The 26,743-nt window shown below is 35.4% G+C and overlaps 2 protein-coding genes and 1 long non-coding RNA gene across 11 annotated transcripts in view; 2 read left to right on the top strand and 1 right to left on the bottom strand.

The window, feature by feature from the left end:
- Positions 1-16,213, top strand: part of pyd (zonula occludens-like protein polychaetoid) — a 62,469-nt gene extending 46,256 nt beyond the window's left edge. For 2 of the 8 annotated variants that reach the window (XM_089073034.1, XM_089073033.1), the window contains 15 exons: positions 6,933-7,102; positions 7,472-7,674; positions 7,930-8,361; positions 8,732-8,798; positions 8,887-9,037; positions 9,402-9,553; positions 9,643-9,937; positions 10,106-10,277; positions 10,363-10,588; positions 10,659-10,833; positions 12,210-12,419; positions 12,501-12,845; positions 12,940-13,175; positions 13,405-13,606; positions 13,772-16,213. In XM_089073034.1, the coding sequence (XP_088929160.1) occupies positions 6,933-7,102; positions 7,472-7,674; positions 7,930-8,361; positions 8,732-8,798; positions 8,887-9,037; positions 9,402-9,553; positions 9,643-9,937; positions 10,106-10,277; positions 10,363-10,588; positions 10,659-10,833; positions 12,210-12,419; positions 12,501-12,845; positions 12,940-13,175; positions 13,405-13,606; positions 13,772-14,197 (3,462 nt within the window). In that variant the 3' untranslated portion in view covers positions 14,198-16,213. Of the gene's footprint in view, positions 1-880; positions 5,223-6,932; positions 7,103-7,471; positions 7,675-7,929; positions 8,362-8,731; positions 8,799-8,886; positions 9,038-9,401; positions 9,554-9,642; positions 9,938-10,105; positions 10,278-10,362; positions 10,589-10,658; positions 10,834-12,209; positions 12,420-12,500; positions 12,846-12,939; positions 13,176-13,404; positions 13,607-13,771 lie in introns of those variants that run through there. The other 6 variants (XM_089073028.1, XM_089073029.1, XM_089073030.1 and 3 more) reach the window with 6 other exon arrangements.
- Positions 16,214-16,532: 319 nt separating this feature from the next.
- Positions 16,533-25,638, bottom strand: LOC105424884 (mitochondrial glutamate carrier 1). Of its 2 annotated transcripts, none has more exons than XM_089073037.1 (8): positions 25,372-25,638; positions 22,075-22,144; positions 21,700-21,834; positions 21,231-21,380; positions 18,481-18,617; positions 17,934-18,119; positions 17,691-17,841; positions 16,533-17,556 (listed from the first exon to the last, which is right to left on the bottom strand). In XM_089073037.1, the coding sequence occupies exons 2-8, from the start codon at positions 22,116-22,118 to the stop codon at positions 17,418-17,420; spliced, it is 942 nt and encodes a 313-aa protein (XP_088929163.1). In that variant the 5' UTR covers positions 22,119-22,144; positions 25,372-25,638; the 3' UTR covers positions 16,533-17,417. The 2 variants fall into 2 exon arrangements, with proteins under 2 accessions (XP_088929163.1, XP_088929164.1); XM_089073038.1 differs by lacking the exon at positions 25,372-25,638 and adding an exon at positions 25,155-25,262.
- On the top strand, positions 23,050-23,741 carry LOC148937358 (uncharacterized). The gene is made up of 2 exons (XR_016138402.1): positions 23,050-23,173; positions 23,242-23,741. It is a non-coding gene; the product is annotated as an uncharacterized LOC148937358 (long non-coding RNA).
- Positions 25,639-26,743: the final 1,105 nt, after the last annotated feature.

Below are 26,743 nucleotides of genomic sequence, written 5' to 3' on the forward strand. Positions count from 1 at the left end.
TTACGAGATAAATGCATTACGCTTATATAGAATTAATCGGTGCAAATCTTTACCGAGAAAAAAATTAGACATTTTACAAAATTAGACATTTTAAACTTGCAGTGAATTTGTGAAACAATTCAGTTTCTTGAATGATATGATCGTAGGAAAGTAGATAAGCCAAGTTCGAGATTTGATCTCTCGTGACAAGAAAATATCGTTATTAATCTCATAAAGTTATCAGTCTCTCTGTGCTTAGCGTCTTGCACTGGCCGGTCTTTGAACCGGCCATATGGCGTCAGGGTATACATTTCTTCTATCATACGTTTTTCTGATCGTTCAAGGTCAACTTTCATTTCGTTTATGAAATCATCAAAGTCTGTTCTTTTCAGCTGCATCTCCTTAAGCTTTCTACGTTTAATGAAGCGGTCATATATTCACATATTGCCAAGATGAAGAAAAAAAAAAAAGAATAGGTAGATGATAATAAAGTATAGAAAGTTTAGAGCAATCTCCTATATAAATTGCTGCTCCAGTTTAATGCAAAGATTTTTATTTGAGAATTCCTTAAAGGAATAATGCACGGTGATTTACAAAATAACGTTCCAGAGTATGTTCAATAACGAGATTTCTTTAGTATTGTTAATTAATTTAACGATTACATTTCTATTGCAACTATAGTGCAATTTTATGAAGCAGGTTTTTCTCGAATATCATGTTAATATTGGATACTAAATTTCTACATGCTTGATCAATGACTCTAGTATCTAGCTAGAGATTTACTGATAAGATATACTGATAAGACGTGTAAATTCGTCGGTCTTTTTAGCTGCACTTTCATTCCGTTTGCACCGTCTTCTCTCTCTCTCTCTCTCTCTCTCTCTCTCTCTCTCTCTCCTCAAATCCTGAATGTATGTCCGCTTTAATTGAAACGCGGAAAGCACAATTAAATACGGCTGAAACGTGACGGCGAGTCTCATATCGCACTCGCCTGAGATTCCGCGGCGATTTTGTCCGGATGATCCCCCGGTCTCTCGCGGTGCTCGAGGACAAAGAATAGAGAAACGGAAAGCGGATACCTAGGCTGCGACAAGCAGAATTCCAGCTGGTGTAAGGTGTGTCATATTCCAGTTAATGTCTCATAGCCTGGCCCCGCGTGCGTACACGCTCGTACACACGCGCCCACACGCTCGCCTACACGCAAAACACGTATCCACACAATATTCACACACACACACACACACACACACACACACACACACACACACACACACACACACCAGAGCAAGATGTTGAAGACCGACCTCTACCTGTAGTCTTGCCAACTAAGCGAACCGACCAGGCAAAACCGGTGTCGGCACGCTCTCGAACCTAATCCTCCTCTTCGCCCTTCTCTCCTCTCTCTTTCCACTCTCCTCTTCCATCTCTCCCTTTCCCACTCTCTTTCTCTTTCTCCGTCTTTCTTCATCTTTCATGCCGTTCTTGTGTGTTAAGCACCGCCATCTCTTCTCTTCTCCGTCACCGCTCCGTCCTTCTGCGTCCCTGCAGTCCTCGGCCGATTCTACCTCGACCAGTCGACCTGGCGATAGAGAAACTGAACGCGTTCGTCGCCAGGACTCTCTCTTTCTCTCGCGCCTCGGCAAAAGGAGGCCTCTTGTGTCCCGCGTGATCGTCTCTCCTTTTCGAAATCTCGATCTCAGTTTTTAGTCAGTAGCTAGGAGGTAAAGAGCGATCTCGGGGAGGGTTCGCGAAGGTTGCTACTGTCGCTGCTGGATCGCAGCGTACGCACGCGAAGGCCGTATGCACGCGCGTGCGACACGAAAACGTGCATCCGTGCCCCTGTGGAACGTGGTGAATCCTGTGTGTATATACGTGCGTGCGGATAGTGCCGATATATATCCGTACCGTGGACGTCGATTCAACGTGCATTTTCGCCACGATCGCGTAGTCGATTCACACGAGGAACGAAGAACGGTACGAACGGTGCTCCGAACGCGAAGAAATGCCGGAGATGCGAAACGCCGATTGCGATCTTGAGAGAGCTTGAATCGTGGTCTCGAGGAAGTCGAGTCGTTTTGCAACTCCGGGCTCCGGGTTCTGGTCGCACGCATCCTCGCAGTGAATATTGCAATTTTTTTCGAGCGAATTCCTTCGAGTCGCATACTCCTCCGAGGCTGGCGATGATGCAATCGCTTCGATCGTGGTTCTTCACGATCGAATCGAATCTTCGGCAGAGATCGTCCAGCTAGTCGAAAACGTGAGTGAGTGAGGTCGTCCCGGTCCGCGTCGGCGATTTAAATCGCGGTCCGGTTTAGGCGGGTTTCGTTTCGGACAACCGTGGCGCGGGTAGCCGGTCGGTCGGTCGGGAACCTGTTTTGTGTCGACGGCCTTCAGCGAGTTTTTGGAAATGCGCTTCCGGTCGGCAGTAGCGGCGGCGCGGGCCGCGGTGTATTTCTGTGCCGCGTGAGGCGAAAGACAAGTTCGTCGAGACGAGGGATTCCTCGAGAAAGGGCTGTCGTCGTGATAATTATACACGACGCTTAAAGCCGCTCTTGTTACTGAAAATTATCGTGCTTGGGAAATTCCTCGCGCGCGCGTTACGCTGACATATCAACAATCAAGATAGACGTTCGCTGCTTTAGATGTAGCGTATTTAAATTTAGTTTCTGAACCATCAATTTTTTTTCTCTTTGTTTTTTCTACGTGAAATTAACCCCGTTGTTTCGTAATACTCATACATAGTACAACACCAAAGAGGAGGAATTTCAGAATTATACATGATTCGTAAAATATACAGAAAAGAGTGATCATTTTCGGCACAATAGGCCGAATAATTGTGCGAAAAATACATTCTTAAGTTAAACAATCGTTTTCGATAGTATTTTTTTTTTTAAGAAAAAAGATCTCAGATCTTTTTAAAGAAGAAAACTCCGTTCTGAATCGTGGGAATAGAAGCGAAATAATTGACTTGAGAAGCGTCTTGCGATTGGAATGTGCATTCAATGCGGTCGATAGGTTGGTTTCTTCCTTCGATTGAGAACAACAATGATCTGAAATAAAGAAAAGGAAGAAGAGTTTAGAAGAAGCGACAAATTGCTATCAAATCGCGAAGAGAGAAAAATAAACTTTTATTAAAGTTATTACAAACGCTCGTTGTCGCTCTACAAGATCTTACAATTTAATTTCTTTTCTTTCATCTCATACAGAGTCGTTTTTCGACCAGAAACTTATTGATCAAGAATGTACGATTTTTTTTTCAATAGAGCAAAACGATTCTAAACTCCGCACATAATTGTAAACTTTAGTATCTACTTCGTATCTAATGAAAATTAAAAACGAATCTGCTAGATAAAATCGCATTTTGGTTCCCGCAAGGGCTAGAAACATCAATGGAAACGGCAAGAAATTTAACTTCGAATTTAGCTCGAAATTGCTGGAAATAAATCTCATTTGATACAGCCTCGGGGATTACTGAAATAACTGATTCGAGAGATTGAACGTTCGAGGGCCGCGTGGTCTCCGAACGAAATCGAGCGCTTCACGCTACGTCGCGTTCCGAAGCCCGGCGTGCGAAGGAAGAAAAAGAGGCGTTGCACGAATGGAACGACGAGGCCTGCCGTGTCGTGAAGCCGTGGCTGCGTGACCGAGCAAGGCGAACGGGAGCGAGTGTCGAGTCTCGCGCGCGGAGAACGGCAAACGAGGAAGGGAAATTCGCGACGATGGAGAAAAACGGGTCAGTCGAATCTCGGTCCACGAGATTCTCTGCTGACCGCGAGATCGCTGAACGTTAGACTCTAACATTTCGAGATCTCGAGCTCTGACCGAAATTTGTCTCCCTGCGAGGTGTGAGTGCAAGCGCGATCTCTTCGCGCGATGAAAGCTTTCTTCGATTTCGTGATGATCCGGAATTGAGGTGATCCTAAATGAAATCTGAGAACGCGACGTTTGGAGAAATCGCGATATATTAGCGTGCCTGTAAGTTGAGGAATTTCTTCGTTGAAAAATTTACGTTATACTTGGCTTTAAAGCGGTACGTATTGAGGATGTTTTTCATAAAAGACCTGGACCATTTAGTCCATTTAGACGATTTCCTGGGTGTTGTTTGCCTTGCGAGTTTTGCGAATGGTGTATAATAAGCGGGATTCTTCCTCTTCGTGAGTCTACGCACTCGTGAGTCTTCGTGGATCTTGTCAACATTACGAAACGGTGCAAATAATCTTAGGAAGAAACGATGAGGAAAAATCGATGTTTCTCAGAGATGAAGTTTACACAACAACGAAATCTAAAAGACGATAATTATCTATCTTGATTGTTGGTCATTAGTATTGCACAACGTCGAAGGAGAACGACAGAAAGGCAATACGCAAACTGATCTTTGTAGATTTCGGAGCAGCGGTATTCAACATTATTTTTTTATTAAAAAAAAAAAAAAATATCAAAAAACACTGTGTGATTCACATCGGATGTCAAATGTGTTTGCTTCCTTCCAACGGAAAACATCGACGAAGGAATCGTAATTAACGAATCCTTGAACGATCGCTGGGCGATCATTTTTTACTAGATATTAATCGAATTGTTCTGGGTGATAAAAGTCATCGAAGAAGAAGAAGAAGCTAGGCGATTTTATTTAACAATCGACGGCAGAAGGACGACGCTTTGAACACCACGATCATCTTTACGCAAGAATTGCTCTAGCCATCATTGATCAGTGATCGCGCGATCGACGCATTCACCACGTATACGGCCGTGCAACGATGCGATCGCGACGGAATTTCCTGCGACGCGAGATCAATCCGTCGATCCCACGTGATTCCACGTGAAAGCGCGGACGTCCGAGAGAGGGAGGGATGCTTGAGGGATCGCGGACGATCGGCGGAAGTGCGCAAGGGAGCGGCTCGTGAGAGAATCGTCTTGGTAGATTGTGCGCACGGAAGGATAGGGAACGTCTTCTTCGCGACAAGAGGATGGACAGGAGCGATAACAACATCGTCGGGATCGGCGCCGGAAATGGCGGAAATGGCGGAAGTGGCAGCGGAGGCGGCGGAGGTGGTGGCGGTGGTGGCAGCGGCGGCAGCGGCGGTGGTGGCGGAGGAGGAGGAGGAGGAGGTGGCGGCGGCGGCGGCGGCGGCGGCGGCATCGGTATCGGCGTGGGCTGTCACGTGGGAAATTCTGGATCCCCGCCGAACTCCACCTCGTCGACCCACGGCACGATGCAAAACTCCTCCGGCGGCTTCGACGGCCAGGTAGTGCATCCCTAGATCTCTAGGTCCGATAAGGGAAGACTGTAAACATTTACGCGGTCATATCTCGTCCCCTGGCAAACGTAGAGATTCTCTCGATTTCGAGTAACTGGACTTTATTTCGTCCATCTCGTTTCATCGTCCTTGCTAATTGAATTAAAGTAGAGATCGCAATTCGACCGAAGTCGTTCCAAAGATTGTTGCTTGATCTTTTCGTATTGATGGCATCAATACGAACGAGGAAGGAAATCAAGATAAAAATTATGAGTGATTGATAGATATATCTCTATTACTTTTATTGATGTCACTGTAGCGTGTCGATAATGAAAATGTTGAAATCGTCTCTCTCTTTCTCTTTCTCTCTCTCTTTCGCGTGCCGTTATCATTTCCTATTCATTCAAGTCTATCTCTCCCAGGATGCGGTACCTGAATATGAGATCAGAAATAGCCTTGCTACCTTGTCGCATCCACGAGGGCGATAACTCTGCCATTTGATACGGGGTATTGGATTATCCGTCGATCGCGCAGGAGTTCTCCTGTACGTAACACGTGCTTTTAAGTGATTCACAAGGTCCGTCAGGTTAAATTTATCGCGGCGAATTGCGGAACTCTGGCGCATTTTAACGGCGAAACCGCGCCGGTCACGCACGGTTCATTGTTCTCGCCTCGCCCCGAAATCTAATTATCCTGCTTTTGACGCTCGATGCCCGATGCCTGATTATCATTAATTTGAACTGGCGCATATTTCGACGAAAACACGCCGCGGAGCTAGGAAATGTGCACAGGCTTCAGCGGAATGTGTATAATTACTCCATTGTATCCGCTTCCATGCGTGTAGAAAATGAATTATGATTCTTAATTAGACGATGCTGTCGTCGTCTAACCGTTGGTTAAACGTTGTCTCATTGTATGCGTAGAAATGAAATGTTAATTTATTTATTATATTATAGAATACACTTAACTTTTACTCTTTTATCTTTATTTCAATTAAGGAAAAGTTTAGTGAACAAATTTGTGTAAAATTCAACGATCTCAGGCTTTGCCTCGTTAGTAATAGCCTTGTTTGCACGTAAAACATAAACAAAAATAAAGATAAAATTTTTCGTTATGCTATGAGCCTCATCTATCATTATCAAGTCACGGTATATCAAATGTTGAGTGACGCGATAGTGTATCTTGATACTTATACAGTTTACTTATCTTATTTAAATATACGATATTCATATCTATGCTTATCTTTATTTTGCATTGTTAAGAACTGATGTAAGAATGTAAAAGCATGCCTTTCGGCATAATATTGTTGCAATCATGTCATAGTGTGTCATCTGAGAATAGCAATCACGTTATAAAACATATCTACAAAAAGATATTATGATGAGCAATGAAAGCGATTAGAATCAGAAGCATATTATTATAACACTAGTCTCTTTAAGCAGTGCCCGTAGCGCTTGTCGATTTTATTATGAATAAAATGCCATTAAGTGCAAAAAGTAATTAGAATGACACTCGAAAAATTATTAAAATACTAAACGATTATTTATTTCAAACTATTATATTTTTATGATAGAGATAAAGGAATAATAATAACTTCTAACAATTTATGCAATAAAATAAAAAATATGAAACGAATGAATCACATTTTAAGACATTTTAATTAAATTGTATCTGTTATTGGTAATTTTTTAAATGTTATCATATTTTTTTAAATTTTAGATTGGAGATAGAGGATGGGAGATTCATCACGTTACGGTGACCAGAGTTCCTGGTTATGGCTTTGGAATAGCTGTGTCAGGAGGTCGCGATAATCCTCATTTCACTAATGGCGATCCAGCAATCGCGATCTCTGACGTACTCAAAGCCGGTCCGGCTGAAGGAAAATTACAGTAAGTTTTGAATATGTAGCAAATAATAAATCCTTTTTAATGCATATTTAGTAAAAGCATTTCTTTTATTATTGATTTAAAAATTTTTTTACAATCTCTGATTCTTAGTTTCTTATAATATTTGCATTTATTTAAAATTTATTTAATCTAATTTATTATTATTGGGAATATTAAGTTTTATTTATATAAAAATTTCAACGAATTGCAAAATAAAAATATATTTTGGAGTAATAGCTGAAGAATACATTCTTACTTGTCAAACTATTACACTTTTTGTGAAATTTACAATTTGCTGCAATTTTTACTTTTTATTTTAATTTGGTGCAATCCCGTTAGCAAGATTATCGTTTAATTACGTATCGTTTATAGAGTGAACGACCGTATCATCTCTGCCAATGGAATATCGTTGGAAGGCGCCGATTACGGGGCTGCCGTGCGAGTCCTACGGGATTCCGGTTCTACCGTTTTATTAGTTGTTAAACGAAGAGCTTCCTCGAATTCACCTGGTTGTTTAGGCAGTGCGGCACCCCAAAGTCACCGGCTTACACTTACGCGAAACAATAAAAAAGATGGTACGTAAGTTGCGTGTAACTATCTCACGATGATGATCTGAAAGTTCCAGGCAATATATACTGTTTGGCTAATCGGTATCTCTGTCAAATCACAATACAATTTAATTTAATTTTCTCATCTCTAATTTTTATTCTAATCTTTTACTTTATTTTATCTTCAAGTTTTTAATCTCTCCCTTGTGTAATTTTTGATTTATTTGCACAATAGAGCAGGATGATTGTCGTTCGACGAATGATTTGTCGTTTGATTTTTAGACTTCGGCATAGTGCTGGGATGTCGATTATACGTAAAGGAGGTTACGCGAGAGAATGTCGGAGTGAAAACCGGGGACGTGTTAACCCGAATAGGCAGCGTCGCCGCCGACAATATGAGTTTGAAGGAAGCTAGAAAGCTGATGGACCAGTGCAAAGACAGACTCTCGATCGTAATTACGCGAGATAGTTCATGCTGCCACGTGCAGCAGCAAGGTAAAGGGGATAACGGTGAATACCTGTCGGGTACAGCGAGTTACAGTAGTCAGAATTTATACGTTCCACCACCTACGAGGCAGCCCTTGGAAGACAAGAGTAATCTCGTGCCGAGGGGTCGCTCGCGGGGTCCGCTAATGGATGTGTCTTTGAGTCAGCTAGATCTACCAGCTACGCCTACTGTTGATCCACCCAGACCACCTCCACCAAGACCGGAAGGTATGCGTCAACAATATAAGATATATTTTAATCATTTTTTATTTGTAATAATACTCTAAATAAAATTTTAATAGATACAGATTTTTATTTAGCATTTTTTAAATTTATACTTTTATTGAAAATTTTCTTAAATGTTATCTTTAATTTTCTTTTTTAATTTTTAATACTATTTTGATAATACAGTGTTTATAATATCTTAAATTAAAATTCTCTTTGAAACATCAATAAGTCAACTTAAAATTAAACAAATAGATACAATGTCTCCAAAATTGGGATGATAGTAATAATGAGAATAATAGTAATAATTTCGTTTCTTGTTTTTGAAAGATAAAATCCTGCGAAATTTTATTAACGTCTATCTTTTTTATAGATTATTATAGTACACGCAGGCAATTATACGACGAAGATTCAGTTTCACCGCGAACGAAGCAGCCTATGTAAGTTGATGTAAAATGTTATTCAGCCTTTTAGAATCAGCAAATATTATTAAACATAACATTCTTTTTTAATATTATGTACGTATAGGCCAGATCCTCGATTTATTACTTTTCAAAAGGAAGGATCTGTAGGCGTGCGATTAAGCGGCGGTAATGAAACCGGAGTCTTTGTAACTGCAGTTCAAGCGGGAAGTCCTGCGTCGCTACAGGGTCTTCAACCGGGGGATAAAATTCTAAAGGTCAGTTTATATATATATAAATTGAATATATCTCATAAATTGTGTGTATACACACACACACACACACACACACACACACACACACACACACACACATACACAATTTGTGGCATATATGCTTATTTAATAAATTAAATCTATATTCAATATTGTCAAGTAGTGAAATTCAAAGTAGTGAAATAAATAGAAACAATATAACAATAGGAATAATCTAATTTTAAACTTTATTAAATTAAGAAGACTATAAATTTGAGTAATATTTAAGACTCTATGAAAAGATTTTTTAAGAAATAATAAGATTTTTATGTATATTTTGATATCTAAATATTGAATATATAAGAAAAATATAACATTTTTACGACAGATAAATGATATGGATATGAAAGAAGTCACGAGAGAAGAAGCTGTACTATTTCTTCTTAGTTTGCAAGAACAAATTGATCTTATCGTGCAACATCGACGTCAGGAATACGACCAAATTATTGCTTCTGGCCGAGGCGATTCTTTCTACATAAAGTAAGCGATGTTATGGTAAATTAATAACTCTATTATATTAATACGTAAGATACATAAAATATAACTGTATTTTTGTGTGAAATGTGCAGAACTCATTTTCACTATGAGCAACTGCAGAAGGGCGAGATGAGTTTTCGCAGCGGTGATGTCTTTCACGTAGTGGATACTCTACACAACGGCGTTGTAGGATCTTGGCAAGTTTTTCGAATTGGACGAAATAATCAGGAGGTACAGAAAGGCATTATACCCAATAAGGCTCGGGCCGAAGAACTTGCAACCGCGCAATTCAACGCGACGAAGAAAGAAATGAGTGCCAGCGAAAGCAGAGGCAGTTTCTTCAGGAGAAGAAGAAACAGTCATAGACGTTCAAAGTCTTTAGGAAGGGTACAAGCACACACACACATACACACACATTTTTTATATATCATATACCTTAAATATACATTTCTTCTACTTTGTTTAAACATTATTTTGTTTTTTAATGTCGTATAAGCAGTAAATAAAAAAATATTCTACATGTACATTAATAACTTAATTTTTATATTTTTTTAGGATCATTGGGATGATGTCGTGTTCTCCGATAGCGTTAGCAAATTTCCGGCTTATGAACGTGTTATTTTAAGACATCCTGGATTTGTCAGGCCTGTTGTTCTCTTTGGACCGGTGGCCGATCTTGCTAGAGAAAAGCTTCTTAAGGACTTCCCTGACAAATTCACTTCACCACGTAAGTATATTCTGCAGTAAGTGTTTATCAAATAAATTAAATTTTAAACTTTCGAAGCAGATATTAAAGATTGAATGGTTTGTAGAAATGGAAAGTCAAATGGAGGATAGTACGGGAAAAAATACTAAAACGTCCGGTATTATTCGCCTAAGTGCCATCAGAGAAGTGATGGATAGGGGCAAGCACGCGTTGCTTGACATTACTCCAAATGCTGTAGATCGCTTAAATTATGCCCAATTTTATCCGATTGTCATTTTTCTAAAGGCTGAGACGAAGCAAGTCATCAAAGAAATGAGAGCCGGTATACCAAAGTAAGTATAATGAAATGAGATCTCCGTTTCGAGTACTTTTCTCAAATTTTATACGCATATGTAATTACAGATCAGCGCATAAAAGTAGTAAAAAACTCCTGGAGCAATGTCAGAAGCTTGATAAAATCTGGGGGCATGTATTCACTGCAGTAATCACATTAAACGCACCGGAAGCTTGGTACCGGAAGTTGAGAGAACTCATCGATCGCCAACAGCAAGGTTCGCTGTGGATGAGTCAAACTAAGGTAAAATAACTCGAGTATACAAATCGCTGTTTTCTTGAATTTCAAGTATAAAGAAACATCAAAAAATGCTGTTGAGAAAAAATACACCTATTTGTCGGAATGGGTTTTTTTTCCTTTTCTTGTCTTTTCATCACTTTTCTCATAAATATCACGATCTTTTTTCATCGCTTGTATACACATTTCATTGTACGGCGATCTTTGGTATAATTTGGGTTTGTTTATTGTAGCCGATATATAGCCGATATCCGGTGTGGGATTTATCGCATCCATCTATACACGCTCATACTCCTCCTGTTCTCCCACCTCCTCCAGTTTCTTATGAAAACGTGTATTGTGACGAGAATAAGAACCATGATATGCCTTTGTCACATCATCAATCATCATTATCATCTTTCATGGGAAAATTCTCACCACTTCCGCAACCGCCTCCAAATTCAGGTGTCATCCGTGAGCAGTTTTTCGGCTATATATAAATCCTGCTCTCTTTAACCCTTTAACTGAAATTCAGAATTTTTTATTAATGATATTAATATTATAATAATTTTAACTCTGTCAAGCTTTGCAAATCAATTTATCTCAGTGTCTTACGTTAGATTTACGTATATACGTGTACCTCACTTAATTATTTAAAGAGTAAACAAATTAATTAGACTGCTCAAACATGTTAATAATTGTAACAATTAAGTCAACAAACAAGTATGTTTGCCTAAAACAATTAAAGGGTTAATTCTATGTGCTTTATGTGTTTTCCTACTTTGCACGATTATATCTATTGTAATGATTTATTCCTTCTTCTCAAAATTATCAATTTACCAAAATTTCAAGTCTGTTGTTAATCACTGAAAATAAGGTACTTTCGTAGTTTGATTTGAAAAAGGAAAACTCTATAAAATTATTTAAAGACTAGTTTAGCAAAATAACTTCAAAACATTAATTATAAAATTATCAGAATTTTTCTCTTTTCTATTTTATTGTGATTAACGTGATTATTGTGATTCGTACATATTTGTTTTAGCAAAAGAATCGTATCTTTTTTAATTGAAAAAAAAAATACGATTTTTTTACGTATGTTTTGGATGTTTGTGAATGCATGCTAATTTTTCACGCTGTTATATTTCTGTTTTGCTTTCTTCGCAGATCATTTATTAATTTATAGTATGCTTTTTTTAAAAGAGATAATCGAAACGTACAATTGCAAGTTTAATGCGATATACAAAATATTCATACAGATAATTCTTTCATCGCATTTCATTAATTGCAATACATCCAAGCAACCTAAATGTATTGTGTCTGGTTATTAATTTACGTATATGTATCGTTATATGTTATCGTTTGTGTAACGTGTAACGTGACGTCCTTTGTGTCTGCGTTCGTAGCCGGAAGAAGCTCTCTCGGATGACTTCCTATTCCCGATGACTTCTCGCCTCTCCTACGCTTCCTCCCCGGAGAGCGATTTGGAGTTGAGTCCGGCGCCCGTTATTCCTGGCATTTTGGGCCAATCGTCGCGACTAAAGAGCAGTTCTGATCCGAGCATTGCCACTCAAGACGATACTACTGCGCCACCACCGTATTCGACGAATTATCAGGTAATAATCAGGAATTCTCAGGTACTTTTAGATACATCCAGAAGTAGAATGATTTTTTTTTTAATACGTTAATTTTTTTAGCAATCGTTCGAGCAGCAGAAGAGAAGGTCCCAAGGTGGAATGGGAGACAGCAAGTATGGCTTCTCTTTGTCTGGTCAAAGGAGCAATCAATCCGGCTCGCCGGAATATTTGGGCAGCTCCTTTGAGCCGAGATCTCCTCATCATAGTCCACCGGATCTTCCGCCTCGGGTCGATCGAAATGCGAAACCGATTAATCAAACGCCGCGAGGAACGATAGGGCGATCCGCTCAGGAACGTCTAGGAGTGAATAAAACTGACTCGGTTTTAGATATGGGAAATTACATCAATGCAACTCCTCACAAAGCAAATGCCACATCGTCTCTCGAACGGGCGCAGCCGAAGGCGGTAAGCGATATTTCTTCTTTTTCCGTATGCCGTAAGTAAAAATGGAATGTTAACGGATTGTACAATTCACATTTACATACATTTGCATACACAGGGAAGTTACGATAGCATGTCTTCATACGATTCGTACAACAATACTAATGGAAACACGAATTATGGGGCGGCGAATTTGAGTACATCGACAGGTCGTTTGGGACCGAATGTACCTGATGATCTCAAAAGTAGCAATATGCCAGCAAGAGCGCACGATCCATATAGATTCACTAGATCTACAGCACAACCCATTTCTACGCACGATGCTCAAACGCGAACTGACTATGCCAAATACAGGTATGTATATAACAACGTAACAAACTAAAATGTATATATTTATTGTCATACATTTTTTTTTTTGAGTTTTGCAGTGAAAAATATTCTGCAAATATTCTGTTTATACAGTAAATTGTATAATATAAATAATATTTTAAAGAACTTCTTTAAAGTTATTTTTTCTTTTATCAAACTTTTTTTTACTAAATTTAAGTAAAAAGCTAATAAAATGATCATTTCTTGTGTACAGTCGATCTACCGACTACAAATCGATACCAATTTCACAAAATAAACCGGGAGGTACCTACAAACCAATTCCGCCTCCAAAACCGAAGAATTACAGACCACCACAAACATCGCTTGGACAAACAGAAAATAACGGGAATGAGGGTAGTAATTCGTATCAACATTCGAAGAGTTATTCCATTGCCACGTCGCATGTGCATAATGGGGTAATTATTTTATAAACTAAGAATTTTATAGTAGATATTTTTTTCACATTATTATTCTCTTATTATCCGCAACGATTTACAATTTTATGAGAATTAACATGCGATTATGCTGATTATTCATCATGAGATATTTGCAATTGTGTGCGAATTTTTGTGTTCTTTCAGGTAGAAAGCAACAGCAACGTGCAGCGCAACAGCGGTCAGTATTACTACAACATTCCGCCACCCGGCCGTCACAATGAGAGCAACCTCGTGAATTCGCATCACAATCTAAGTCATCTCACATCGCCGACGCACAGTCACAGCCTCAGCCACACGCATTCGCACTCTAGCCCACCGGTGACTACCACGCATTCCCATAGCAACAGTACCGGTCAAATCAGTCTCGGTCTGACGCATAACCGGAACAATACGAATCACAATGGCTATATGCACGGTAATAGCCACGCTTCCACAGGTCCACTTTATCCGTCCGCTAATCCTGGACATAACAGGGAACCCAGCGGTTTGGACCTGGCTGGTAGTCGAGAGCAAAGAGGAAGCGCTTTCGAACTCTACCGAAAGCCGGTTCATCATTATAATATGAGGTGAGTAGAGGTGAAAAACTCGCTCAGGAGAGAGAATCGAAGGATACAACGGTAGTCCGTTTTAAAACTCATGTTTTAAAAATTCATGATGATTAATCTCATCCCTTGCACACATTTCTTATCTAGGGCATTAGTATTTTTAACAGCGCAAAGATAGCTCTCGGAAAAAATAAACAAAAGATTTTCTTGTTAATTAAGAGTAACATTACATAACGATGTTAATTATAAGAGATTCTTATTTTTGCAATATCTTGCAAATGTCGCGAGCGTGCGTCGAATGTGAGAATCTTTTTTTTTTTTCAATCCCGACGTAGTTTAGAAATATTGTTGTATGTTGCAGTTAACATGTATCCCGATGCAAGACTTATTATATTAGGATGAATTAACAAATCGGAGTGTGCAGAGGAATGAAATGTGCAATGTCATAAACGTAGATAAAAGGAAACACGAAGCGTTAGCTAGGATCGTAATAAATACTATGCCTTCCGAAATGAACAAAGAATTTAACGTTTGAGTTATAAATATCTATAGATAAAACGTCTTTTAATTTTAGAAATACTTAGACATTTATACGCGGGGAATGTATTTTCTATTATGAAAACTATTAGAGAATTTTTTTCTATCTTTTATGACAGAAAAGATAACATTAGTGATTATCTTTGTCGATATGTACGTAAATAAAATCTTTACTACATGTACCATGTCTGATGATACGTAAATTGCGTATATATTTGATAAATATAATATAGAACGCTTTTTAAAGAAACAGATAAGTTGTAAGTGCAATGTAACGTAATAATACTCAAGTCGATTTTATATCAGTTAAAATGTGTACAGTTTTAGTTATATTTTAGCACTTTTATTAGGAATATGAATAACGTCAGAGATGAGAAAGAGAAAAAGCGATTTGATAAACTCATTGCGAAAAACATTAAGATAAATATTATTGCAAGTATTTAACAGTTTACTTTCCGCTTACTCGTTGAGCAGACCATACAAGAAACGCTTTTAATTTGTGTGACAATTATATTTGCTTTATTGATATACACTTAACATATATGTTAAATGAAATGTGCCCGACTTCATGTGGCCGACTTCGTATGCCCGATATTTTTCGAAGAAATATTTTTATTGATGATTAAAGAAACAAATGTAATAAGTACAACTATAATTAATAATATATGATAATATATATTGTCTTATTGTTGTATATAATAATATATATGTTATTATGTATTATTAAATATTACTGCTATTATTATTATAAAAATAAATGATATAAGTGAATTAAATATAAGAATACAGTTCTGATGATGTTCTCATAAACAATTAGAAATAAAGAGATAAAGAATATTTTATAACATGAATTTTATATTATAAAATAAAAGAGAAACATGTATTTATGATCAAATTAAAATATTTGGAAGTAATATTTTTTCAAGAAAAATTTTAACAGGAATCTGTTCATTTTCAATTGGGCTCATTTATAATTATTTATTGTCAACTATATTATACATCATTAATAGTAAACTGGCTTTTTTAGCATTAAATGTATCATAAAGAATTTATATATAATCAATGTTGTTAGATAATAGCCTATGCATCTCATCGTGTATCAACATATTCTTGTATCACAAATTAAAGCGTAAAAAATTTATATTGTTGTTAATGAAATACGACAAAGAGTAACGTTACATCCGCAACAAATAATATTAAATGAAAGAGAATAACATAAATAGTAGTAAGTTCAATTATTATTAATGCGATTATTATTCATGGATTTGTGGATTCATGGATAAATCGAAATGTATGCGATTTACCATAGCGAGATTAGGACTTATTATACAAAGACGAATGTGATGACCATATGATAGCTTATGAGAAACAAAACGAAATCTGAACAAAAATATACATTTGAGCTTGACACAAATCTTGCTTTTTTATAAAATGAACAAATTGATTATATTGAAAGAAGATGTATGATAATTCCTATCTATGACCAATGAATATTTGATTTTAATTTGTATTGTTTTTATTTTTTACGCTATTTTACACATTTTCTTTAATTCTGGACGTAGAGTTTTGCTCTTAATTTTTAATTCTTACATAGATCTTTTTTGAATATAAAAAAATTTATAAAACAAATTATTTTTTATGAATATATCTAAAAAAAAGAATACATCTAAAAAAAATCTATATTTCATGTATTCTTCAGTATTTAACAGGTTTAAATTTATAATTAAGTTTCCCTTTTTTAAATCATGCAATAGCTTGAAAAAGTTGCAGCTCAGAAACATCAAACTGCAAAAGATGAGAGGGATAAAAAATGAAAGAAAACGTTTTAAAGATTCTGTAATATTTCTGTTTATATTACACGTGGTCATAAAGGTTACGTTCTTATTCTTGACATAAGATAAAAATTAAGAAAATTAGATAACAAATGTGAGCTTTAACAAAATATTCTATCATTTCGTCCTAACAAAAAATTGTTTAAAAAAATATCACGTTGAATCTGTTTAATGTCTTTAATGTACATGTATAATTGACTATAATTGGCTAGTTTGATAGATGTAACAAGATCCCACATATGTATGGATCTGTCAACGAGCATAATTCATGCGCAGGATCTCGCATATAATTTGTAGAGTCTATAAAATACAAGGAAGAGATGAGAAGCACTATTATTACATGGAAAAATGCATAAATGACCTAAATATTTGGATAGTATATAATTAGTATGGTTGCAAAATATTTATAATCCCATACATTCTTTTAATAGTTTCATATCTCAATAAATCCATCAATGCAGCATACAATTCTACATTGTAGGAACCTAATCTGTAAGACGAATGTACATTAATTCCGTCGCATTTGTTTGATAATTTGGATGCACTTTACAGATATGGACACGAAAAAGATAGAGCTACATCTCATTCAATTGCATATATATATATATATATATATATATATATATATATATATGAATTGTGTACGATTATATATGAATTCATTATAATTCGCGACCTGTGAGAATTATGGCAATTTTAGTTAACATTCTTATCCTGTTTTACATACAAGCGATGGCGAGATCCCGTCTAACAGCAACATTTTTATTGCGACGACGGAGAGCAAAAATATCAAGCAAAAATACAACTACATCCCTACAACGATTATTGTCAGTTTCCCAGAGCATTTGAACGGCACGAGTCGGCGATATGACGATTTCATTTTAATCCCAGGAGCCACTCAGCTACGCCGAGATAATAGACAGTTTGTGCAATTCCGAATAATGGCGCTATAACTATCATTCGGCAAGCACCGCCTTTGAAGAACGCTGTCGGTCCCTCGTTTTTAAATGTTTTTCTGCAATTCAAAAGTAATTATTATAAAGCATTGTATATATCATTATAAGTCGAGATTTTTTTATAAATTGATCGTGTAAATTTTAAACTTAGCAACGGTAACTAAATGGCGAATATGATTTAAATTTAACTTACAATATACAATCTAATACTCCGTTGTACGTAGGATCACCAGGTGCTTTTTTGATAACTTGCAGTCTAGTTTTGATTACGTCGAATGGATTTACCATTAATGCGGCCGTCGAGCCAGCAGCGCATCCGGCAAGGAATGAACACCAGAATACAGCTAATGAACAGTAATATTATTATTGTTATTGTTTAATATATCTTCTGTAGATCGATTTGTGTTTCTTACAATGAAATTATACTGAGACTTACATGAACCGTCCTCTCGCTTCGGACCGAGATCATTCAATCTGGCGAAGAGGGGGAAGTAAATAACGGAAAAGGTAACGTCCCTAAGCGCCGTGGCACCGGTTCCTTGATACAATCCTAATATACCCCTTTTTTTAAGTAGATCTACTGTTAACGACCAAGCGGATACCTTTGGCACTGCTTTTCCCGCTACAATAATAATGCATTATGCAATTTATTGCTATAAATATATTAATTCTAAGATACAGTTGCACAGATTTGTTTCAGATGTCTAAGCGAATCATATTATTTCTGAGTTACATACATATACTAAAACAATTTAATTTAATCTTTTAACTGCTTCACACGCTTAATTTCTGATATTTGTAAACTTTAATTTTATTTCGATCATGGCAATTCATTATCATAAAAGATAAGTAAGAAGCGCATGATTATCGCTAAAAATATAAAATTATTAATAATAATTAATGATAATCACGGATAATCTTGATATAATATTTGATAAATCGCGGAAAAAATGTCTTGAAAGATTATTGACTGTTGTCATCACCTTCCTTAGCTGCCATGGCGACTCTGCCAGCGTCTTGCATTTGTATTTTAAGCAGTTCCATTGGAGTGGTAACGATTATTTGGCATGCTCCCGCCAAGCCGCCGGCGAGCATTTCACGTTCTATTGGCAATTTTTGTCTGGACAAGAAAAATTAAGAGTCCAGAGTCACATGGCATGTTGCGAGAAATTTCAGTGTATGAAATTGAGAACTGGCACGCGACCAACTGGCCTTTGAAATCAAAGGAAAAAATATTGCAGATTTTGTTTTTCGTAACTGATATAACATCTTTAGTACAGACAAGTTTTGTTAAAATTTTTCAATTAAAGGCAAGTCCGGAAATTAATATCTAATATTTCAAAATCGTTTTTCGATCATCTCAGTTATTTATTGTTAGTTATGCATTAGTTGTATATGTTTGTGGATTATGTTAAATGTTTGTGGATTATGTTAATTGATAAAAAAATCGATTTAAAAAAATGTAATTTAAAATCCTAATTAATTTTTATTTTTTCGAAACAGTCGAAACAAGTCGACTTTTTCGAAAAAATCAGAAAGTGCCAGTCTCCAGGCCAGTATAAAGATTATTCAATGCTAATGGCATGATAAGCAGTGTATCAAACATTTTGATGAATCGCAGAGCATCAAAAGACATAGTCGAAGAACGCAAACAAAGCAAATTGTTAATTTTATAACTCGCAATTCCAATAGCATAATGAATAATCAAAATTCGATGTCGATCAGAAAGCAACTTTAAATAAAACAAATGAGATGAGCTATAATTTACAAATTAAAATAGAAAATTAATAATTACATTGCGTTCTAGTGCTAGTTGACATTTAATAAATTCCTATCAGAATTCTATTGGACTATTTCTGACTATGCACAATTTTCGATGTGTCATCACTTTTGAATTAGTCTAAAGATTGATATTTCGTAAGGAAAAAAGGGGGAAGCAAAAATTACCCTGCTTTCGTCGATTGCTTGTGACTCGGTTAGCTAGTTATGGTTGCTCGCACCGTTTGCCAGGTCATTTAACTCGGAAATTATATTCAAACGGGTAGCTTCAGTTGTCTAGAATTATAGAACAATATATTTCAACATGTTTTATGACAAAATTCTGGCATAATAGCGCGAGCCCAACTTTATTTTCTCGTCTTTCTCAAGCTACATATATAGTGACCCACATCTATTATTATAAAATTTAATAACGCGTGTTTGATTAATTGTTTTAATCAATTTAGAAACTGAAGGATTATAGTATTCATAAAAATAATAGACGGCAGTTAAAAATAATTTGTCAATTTTTATCGAAGAAATTAATTTTAAAAGCATTTTTGTCACAGAATGCATAATAACTAATAAATCGCAATCAAAAGTGGGACACTTTAATTCAAAATTGCTGGACCCACAACCATAATAAAAACATTTTTTTTTTCTATAATATCTTTTTTCTATATCAATTTTCTGGTATATTAAATAATATATACCTTATGTGCGATTTGCTTGGAAGAGACAATGTTAAATGCAAGCAATTATTAAAACAAATCAATAACAATGATTAACAACAAGGATACGCTATAAGGTATTCTAAACAAAATGCTGTGATGCTCTGCCGATCAAACTACGATACAACATTACTAATTTTTGCGGCTTTCCAATTAGGCATATTTTTTAATAAAAATTATAATTATTTTTTAAAATTATATGGAATAAGTTGATTTCATATTGATTGATACTTTTAACAATAGTAATATTTTTTGGCATTAAACAGAATTGAAAATCTGATTAATGCATATTTGATGTATTAAAGATTATATATATATATATATATATATATATTAAGAAATCAAAAAGAATTTTCAGATTAATAATAATTTTCATTTTCATTTTAATAATAATTTTCTATACTTATCTACCGTGTTCTACTATGCATGCAACTTAGCCTGATCAATATTGTTTGGCTTCTCTCTTTGCTGTCAATGTAATTTAAACTTGTTACGGCTTCATACAGATATGTATCTATATTCACTAATTAACAACAAGAACACAGAAAACATTTAATTAAACAAGTTGCTGTGATGTTGATTATAAAGCTTGCAGCAATTTGCTGCACTTCAATTTAATATTTTTCTTCATTATATAAAATAAATAGTTTATTACATATATTTTTAAAATTGATTTTACATAAATTAATTTTACCTAATTGAAAAGCCTATAAATTTCTATAAATTATATATTTCTATAAAATTCTATAAATTTTACATTATTATTCCAATAGAAATTACCACCCGAGATATATTTATTTCATGCTGAGCCACTTGCCATAAACTTTGAATAACCCCTTTTAAAATACACAAATATTAGGTACAACAAAAAGATAATTGTTTGAAAAATTGAGATTTTTAGTAAACAATAAGACACACATGTAATAAAAAATAAAAAGTGATAAATTCTCTAAAAGGTAAAAGAATATTATTAAGCACTATAGAAGATTCTAATGTTTTAAATCAATATACTAAAACTAATAAATCTGTAAAAAATGTTAATGAATATTAGGTCACAATAATGAATATATAATAAACAATAATGAATATACGGCTATCACTAAAAATATTTTAACATTATACATAACCAAATAACTCCCATTTCATGCCATTTCATGAATTAACGTTGCCTGATAATATTACATACAGAGAGGATGCAAGCTCATACCTTTGATAACATAAAAAATATTATATATGCAACATACCCGGGCCCAAGAGAAAGATAATGTCTAAATGTATCATTGGCAGTAAGTTTGATAGCTTTCTCAGGTGTGATTAACAATATATTCACAGCGGATCCCTTATACATTCCAAAGTATCCCTCTGCTTTATAAGTCTTTTTAAAACAGTCAAACCTAGAAAAATTATTTATATTCAATTATAATAAATCTTTTTGTTTCAGTCTTTTACTTTTGTCCTTCAATAAATGTGACATATTATTTATTTCGCACTAAACAGAAAAATTCAAATTAAATAGTTTCATTAATTGTACATAAAATAATAGAACAATTATTTTGTATATAAGTTGATTATCAATGAATTAAAAGTAATATACAAATATTAATATTTTAAAGCTTCTTTTCTTAATTATTAGGAGATTATTTTCTCAAGATTTATAAATAATATTGCTATTTATATAATAGTAATAAATTATTTCTTAAATAAAATACTTGCATTGACTTATACATGCGTTCGCCACTCGGACCGATAACTTGATTCTGTAATCTAGTTTTAACCAAATCAAGCGGAAATACGACAGACACTCCAATAATTCCGGCAATACCACCATTTATGATTTTTGGTATAAGTCTGAAAAGTATATACAAGCTTATTAATAATATATAATTATATAAACATATATTTTTTCTACATTAAATTATCGTGTTTTTAAAAAAATGTATCTATTATCTTATTTTTTAATAGTTTTATTTTTTACAATACATAATTGTCAAATTTTTTAATCAGAATATTTCAGTCTCAAATGATTTTAGATTCATTGTTTTATAACATATTATTTCATGAGTAAGACTAAAAAGAAAGAAGACGTACTTGAACTGTTCCACAGGTTTTGGAATTGGAGTGTCCTGTGCCATGGCTAATGCGATTTAAAATCTCGTACCTATCAAAGAAATTAATAAAAAATAATAATATCATTTCGTAAATTATCGATAAAAAAAAAGTTTAATGTATTCTATCTGCCGTAAGATAACAATTGTATATTAAGTATGTTGTGGTTCCGCGTAATACATAAACGTGTGCAAAGTTCTTCAAACTCGTATGCCTCAGAGGAATGCCTCTTGAGAGTCGAGAAGGTAAATTCGATCGCAAAATTGAGGGTGGCTTGTGCCAGTGCAATGTAGCACTTAAGCGTCACAAGTGTTAACTGTGACACTGTGCTAACCGGTAGTCAAAATATTGTGCCAAAGCTCGAAGGCCGTTTCATTGCATAAAGTATTTTATGTATGCATTTCGCGACATGCCTGTCGGTCAAATTTTACGGGCAAAGTTTAACGCGACACGTTCAACAACCGGCATTAATGACATAATTAATGTATGCACTAAATGGAGTACACAAGAAGGAATTTAAAAAAAAAACAACATCTTAAGAAGTAGCAAATTCTGAAATGAACTTCTTTCTGTGCTATCTCGCGATAAGAAAACTGGATATTGTTTTTGCTTGGCATATGACGAGAACAAGGTGTGGTCGATCTATATTTGTATCTACATTTCCTCGCGGAAACTTCTATTTTCATTCCTTGTTTATTTTCGATATTGGAAGGCACTGGCGAACGATAATCGCGCAGTTGAGGCATTTTCGTTAAAGCGAACCGATCTAATTGCGGTCGTCCGACAGCAGTGACTCACGCCTTTTTTCGGGGCCCGTTTCCCGTTTAATTATGTATTTTGATACGTCGGGGTCGCCTTGGAGACCTATTCTCTCTAAAGGCCACGATGTCACAATTGATTCGATCGCGTGCGTGACCACGAGTCCGGTTGTTGTTTCGTTTCCGGAACACGACCCGGGACGGGCATTGGCATCGCACAATAGCGAAATCAATGCGACGCCAATCGAATGGAGATTGCTATCCGCCCATCGAAGACGTATTTGTGCATACACGCGAGCGGACAAATCGCCAATCTGCCGATTGTGAGCCGCGCAAATTGATTTTGTCCTATCTTCCTCTCTCGATCTCTTACATAACGCCTCTGCCGTAGGCCGAGTCGATACAGTGGCAAGTTTTAATTCATTCCAAGCACCCGATATATCCCGTCCTATTGAACGGAGGAAGGAAATTTAATTTGGAAACAATTCCTCTACATTTCGCGCGAATTGAAAATCTTTGCGAAGGACAAGATAAGGAAAAAAAAAAAGGAAAATGAAGCGCGAGAATTATTGTTGCTGCGCTCAAAGTGTATCTAATTCCTGTATTTAATTTTCGACGTAAAATATTTTTTATTAAAGATAAATATGTTTTAAATGATAGAGACCTTTGTGTACTAGGCACTAGAAGAATGGCTTACTTCTAATATATTTTTCATTAAAATATAAAATTCATAGCAATTCTCTAAATTTGCAATTATGTACATGTCTATATTGTATTACGAGGTATTGTATGATATGAAGAAAATTACATAATCGTACATTCCCGTACATTTAATTTGATCACAAAATATTTCGAAAAAAGTATTTAGAGAAATAAAATATTTTAGCACAATTTGTAATCTTGTTTGTGATAATATAAAAATATAAACTCTCAAAATATCTAAGTTACTTTTACAATGCATAGAAAAAAGCAATCAGTCATGCGGAAAAAGGGCAACAATTAAATCTTTTATACGATGTTTTTTTTTTTACAAGTAAAAGTGAAGTGTATTTTCTTGTTTGCTAAAATTTAAGGGACATATTTTTATGGAGAAACGAAAGATGGAAATTATCGGTATTATTATTATTATTATATTATCTTATCTGTTCTTATAGTATGTTGCAATAAAGATAGGAACGAGAATTCTTAAGATAGGAACGAGAATTCTTAAGCAATTATCGATTTAATTCGTCAAACTGGAGGGTATAAAAAAAATAATCGTCACGTGCAGTCTTAAAGATAAAATTGACATGATATAGCATTAAAATTTATAAGTCAAGAGGAGACAATTATATTATCTATATTGGAATAATTACAATCGTAATAATAATCGTTTAATAAATGACACACGTTTGCTAAAGGCTACGTAAAATAAAAGATTACGACAAATTTGTGTTTAATTAATCAATTAATTTAAAACTAATTTTTGTTTTGTATTTCGAACATATTGCAGGTAAAATATTATCGTATTACACAGTGTGTTACGTGTATTAATTTACAGATTCGGAGAATCGCGTTTTATTGCAAAATATAGAGAAATTCTTCGATGTAGAGAATGTGTCGGTTTATTTCCTTCCTATTTAATTTCATAGCGGGTAGTCCTTCAAGCATTAAGTTTCAAAGTTTCTGCGAATAGAGGCTTGTGAACTCAAATTAACAAATTCAACGTTTCTTCCTAAATTTCAAGGGCGAATAAATATGTAAATATATATTCTAATATTACATATATATTTATCAAATAAAATAGTAATTCAGATGAGATCTCAAATAAAACAATTACACTACAAGTTACATGACAAATTCAAAACAAATTTCGAAATTACAGTTACAAAAACATCTTATTAAAGATAATAACATTTTATTTTGGACATGGGATCTTTTCGTTCTAAGGAAATGCATAAAAGAGTGGCGTCGTTCAGAGAAAGAAGCAGCTTAGTAAGCTGCTTTATCTTCTGAACACAGCGATTACGCGATAATGCGATCGGCGACAGTGCCTCACGCGCGCGAATTTTTTGCAGGTTATGTTAAAAGGCAAACCGCACGAACGACGATCAGCTGATCGCACAACTGTCTTCATCCCTTCAATTTCGTTCGTTGCGAATATATAGAAGACGTTCCAAGTGCATGAAATAAAACGAAATTCATCAGGGATTTTGAAAGTTGAAAATAACTCGCGTGTACCCGACACACGCGTGTCTTGCGTTTAACTTGCGTTTAACTTGCGTATCCAGTCACCAGCGCTACATCGATTCTATTATTACTTACGTCAAAATTTTCGGGACGCGTTCGTGAAAATCAAATCAACGCGATCGTTCGACAATTATTCATCCCGAGCGATTATCGTCTCCTCCCTCGAACTCCGCCGTCTCTCCGCAAGAGAAAATCGCGTCGATGGCTTTAACCGCGGAACCGCGGATGGTCAATGACGTGACCAGTCTCAGTGACTCAGCGATAGCAAAAATGAGCGGGGTCATCAGCTTACCGGTCGGACAAATTCGATGTACGTACGGCGGCCGTCCCACGAGCGACGCAACCACCGATGTGCCCGCTCAGATTTCCAAACGACGATCCGAGATGCAACCCGGAACCGGCTCGATCAGCCGCGCGTCACCGGGAGACTCTTTTCCTTCACGTCTGCCGATTCCGATCCCGCGAGCAGCATCAGCGGCGATCCGTCCCGGGCCTGCTTTTGACAGGTGCTCCGAACATCAAGGCGATCTCTCTCCAAACATCTCGCGAGTGCCTCGCGCGCGCGCGCATGCACGCAGCTTCCCGCAGGGTTGCATCTCCCGTGGAGAAACTTGAAAATCCCTCCTGGGAGCGCTCCTCGGCCCCTCTTTCCCTAGATCCGATGATATTGCAGAATATAAACATTTTCGACGATCGATATAAACGATGTTTTTGTGAGTGTTGAGAGATGCATTTTTGTAAATGATATAGATGCAGTTACAGATACTTTAAGAAAAATGTAACTAAGCACTAAGATAAAAATATACATTTTACGTACATGATGTTATTATTTTCAAAGTTTTTGATGTTGATAAATTAGAAAATGATAATTTTATTATATAATTTAAATAGCAAGATTATTATAGCAAGAAATGTATTTTAAAATGTTTGTAATTTAAAATTTATATTTTCTTCATTCTTTTTATGTGGATTAAAGTTCAAATAGTCGAAAACTTTTGAAATTAAAAAAGAGGAAAACGGGACTTGAGCGATGATTTTTCTTCTCAGAATATATTTTATGCATGAAAATATAGGAATTACAGGAAAATCGCAGAAAAGAATGTTATATTGTATATTTTTCAATTTTAAATAAATAACTAGACATAGGTTATTATATATTTATCTTTTTCAACACAAAAGCAAAAATTAATATAATACTATTATAATATTATTATAATATTTTTAATTTCTTGATACACAGTTGTCAAAACGATCCTCTGTGAGAGCAATACAATGACAGCTATACACGAAGTTAGCGCAGCGAGAGAACCAATCGGCATCGCGGAAAAGCGGCAACAATAATTTCAAGAGATGCGAATATCGATAATATGTCTTTTTTTAGAAAGGAGAATTATAAATGTTTTTATTATTTTAAATAACATTGCATATTTACATAAAATATATTTATTGCATATAATAAATAATATAACTGAGTATATATATATATATATATATATATATATATATATATATATATATATATACTGAGTATATATTGCTTTATAAATGAATTTTTTCTTATCATTCATAGTTAATGATCAATGCCAAATGGATGGTCAATGCCAAATGATAATAATGGAAAAATACAGTAAAAAATATATGATTAAGAAATTGCGAGTTCAAAA

Source organism: Pogonomyrmex barbatus, unplaced genomic scaffold (assembly GCF_055798465.1).
Source record: "Pogonomyrmex barbatus isolate J1 unplaced genomic scaffold, ASM5579846v1 scaffold14, whole genome shotgun sequence".
Lineage (NCBI taxonomy): Eukaryota > Metazoa > Arthropoda > Insecta > Hymenoptera > Formicidae > Pogonomyrmex > Pogonomyrmex barbatus.

Bases quoted from the DNA above. Each gene is read 5' to 3' on its own strand.
- LOC105424884 (XM_089073037.1), bottom strand. From the start codon at position 22,118: ATGGCACAGGACACTCCAATTCCAAAACCTGTGGAACAGTTCAA. The intron at 18,120-18,480 runs GTGATGACAACA...TTATTATTGTAG, and splicing joins CGCCATGGCAGCTAAGGAAG to CGGGAAAAGCAGTGCCAAAG. The intron at 17,557-17,690 runs GTAAGTTAAATT...TTTGAATTGCAG, and splicing joins GGAGTATTAGATTGTATATT to AAAAACATTTAAAAACGAGG.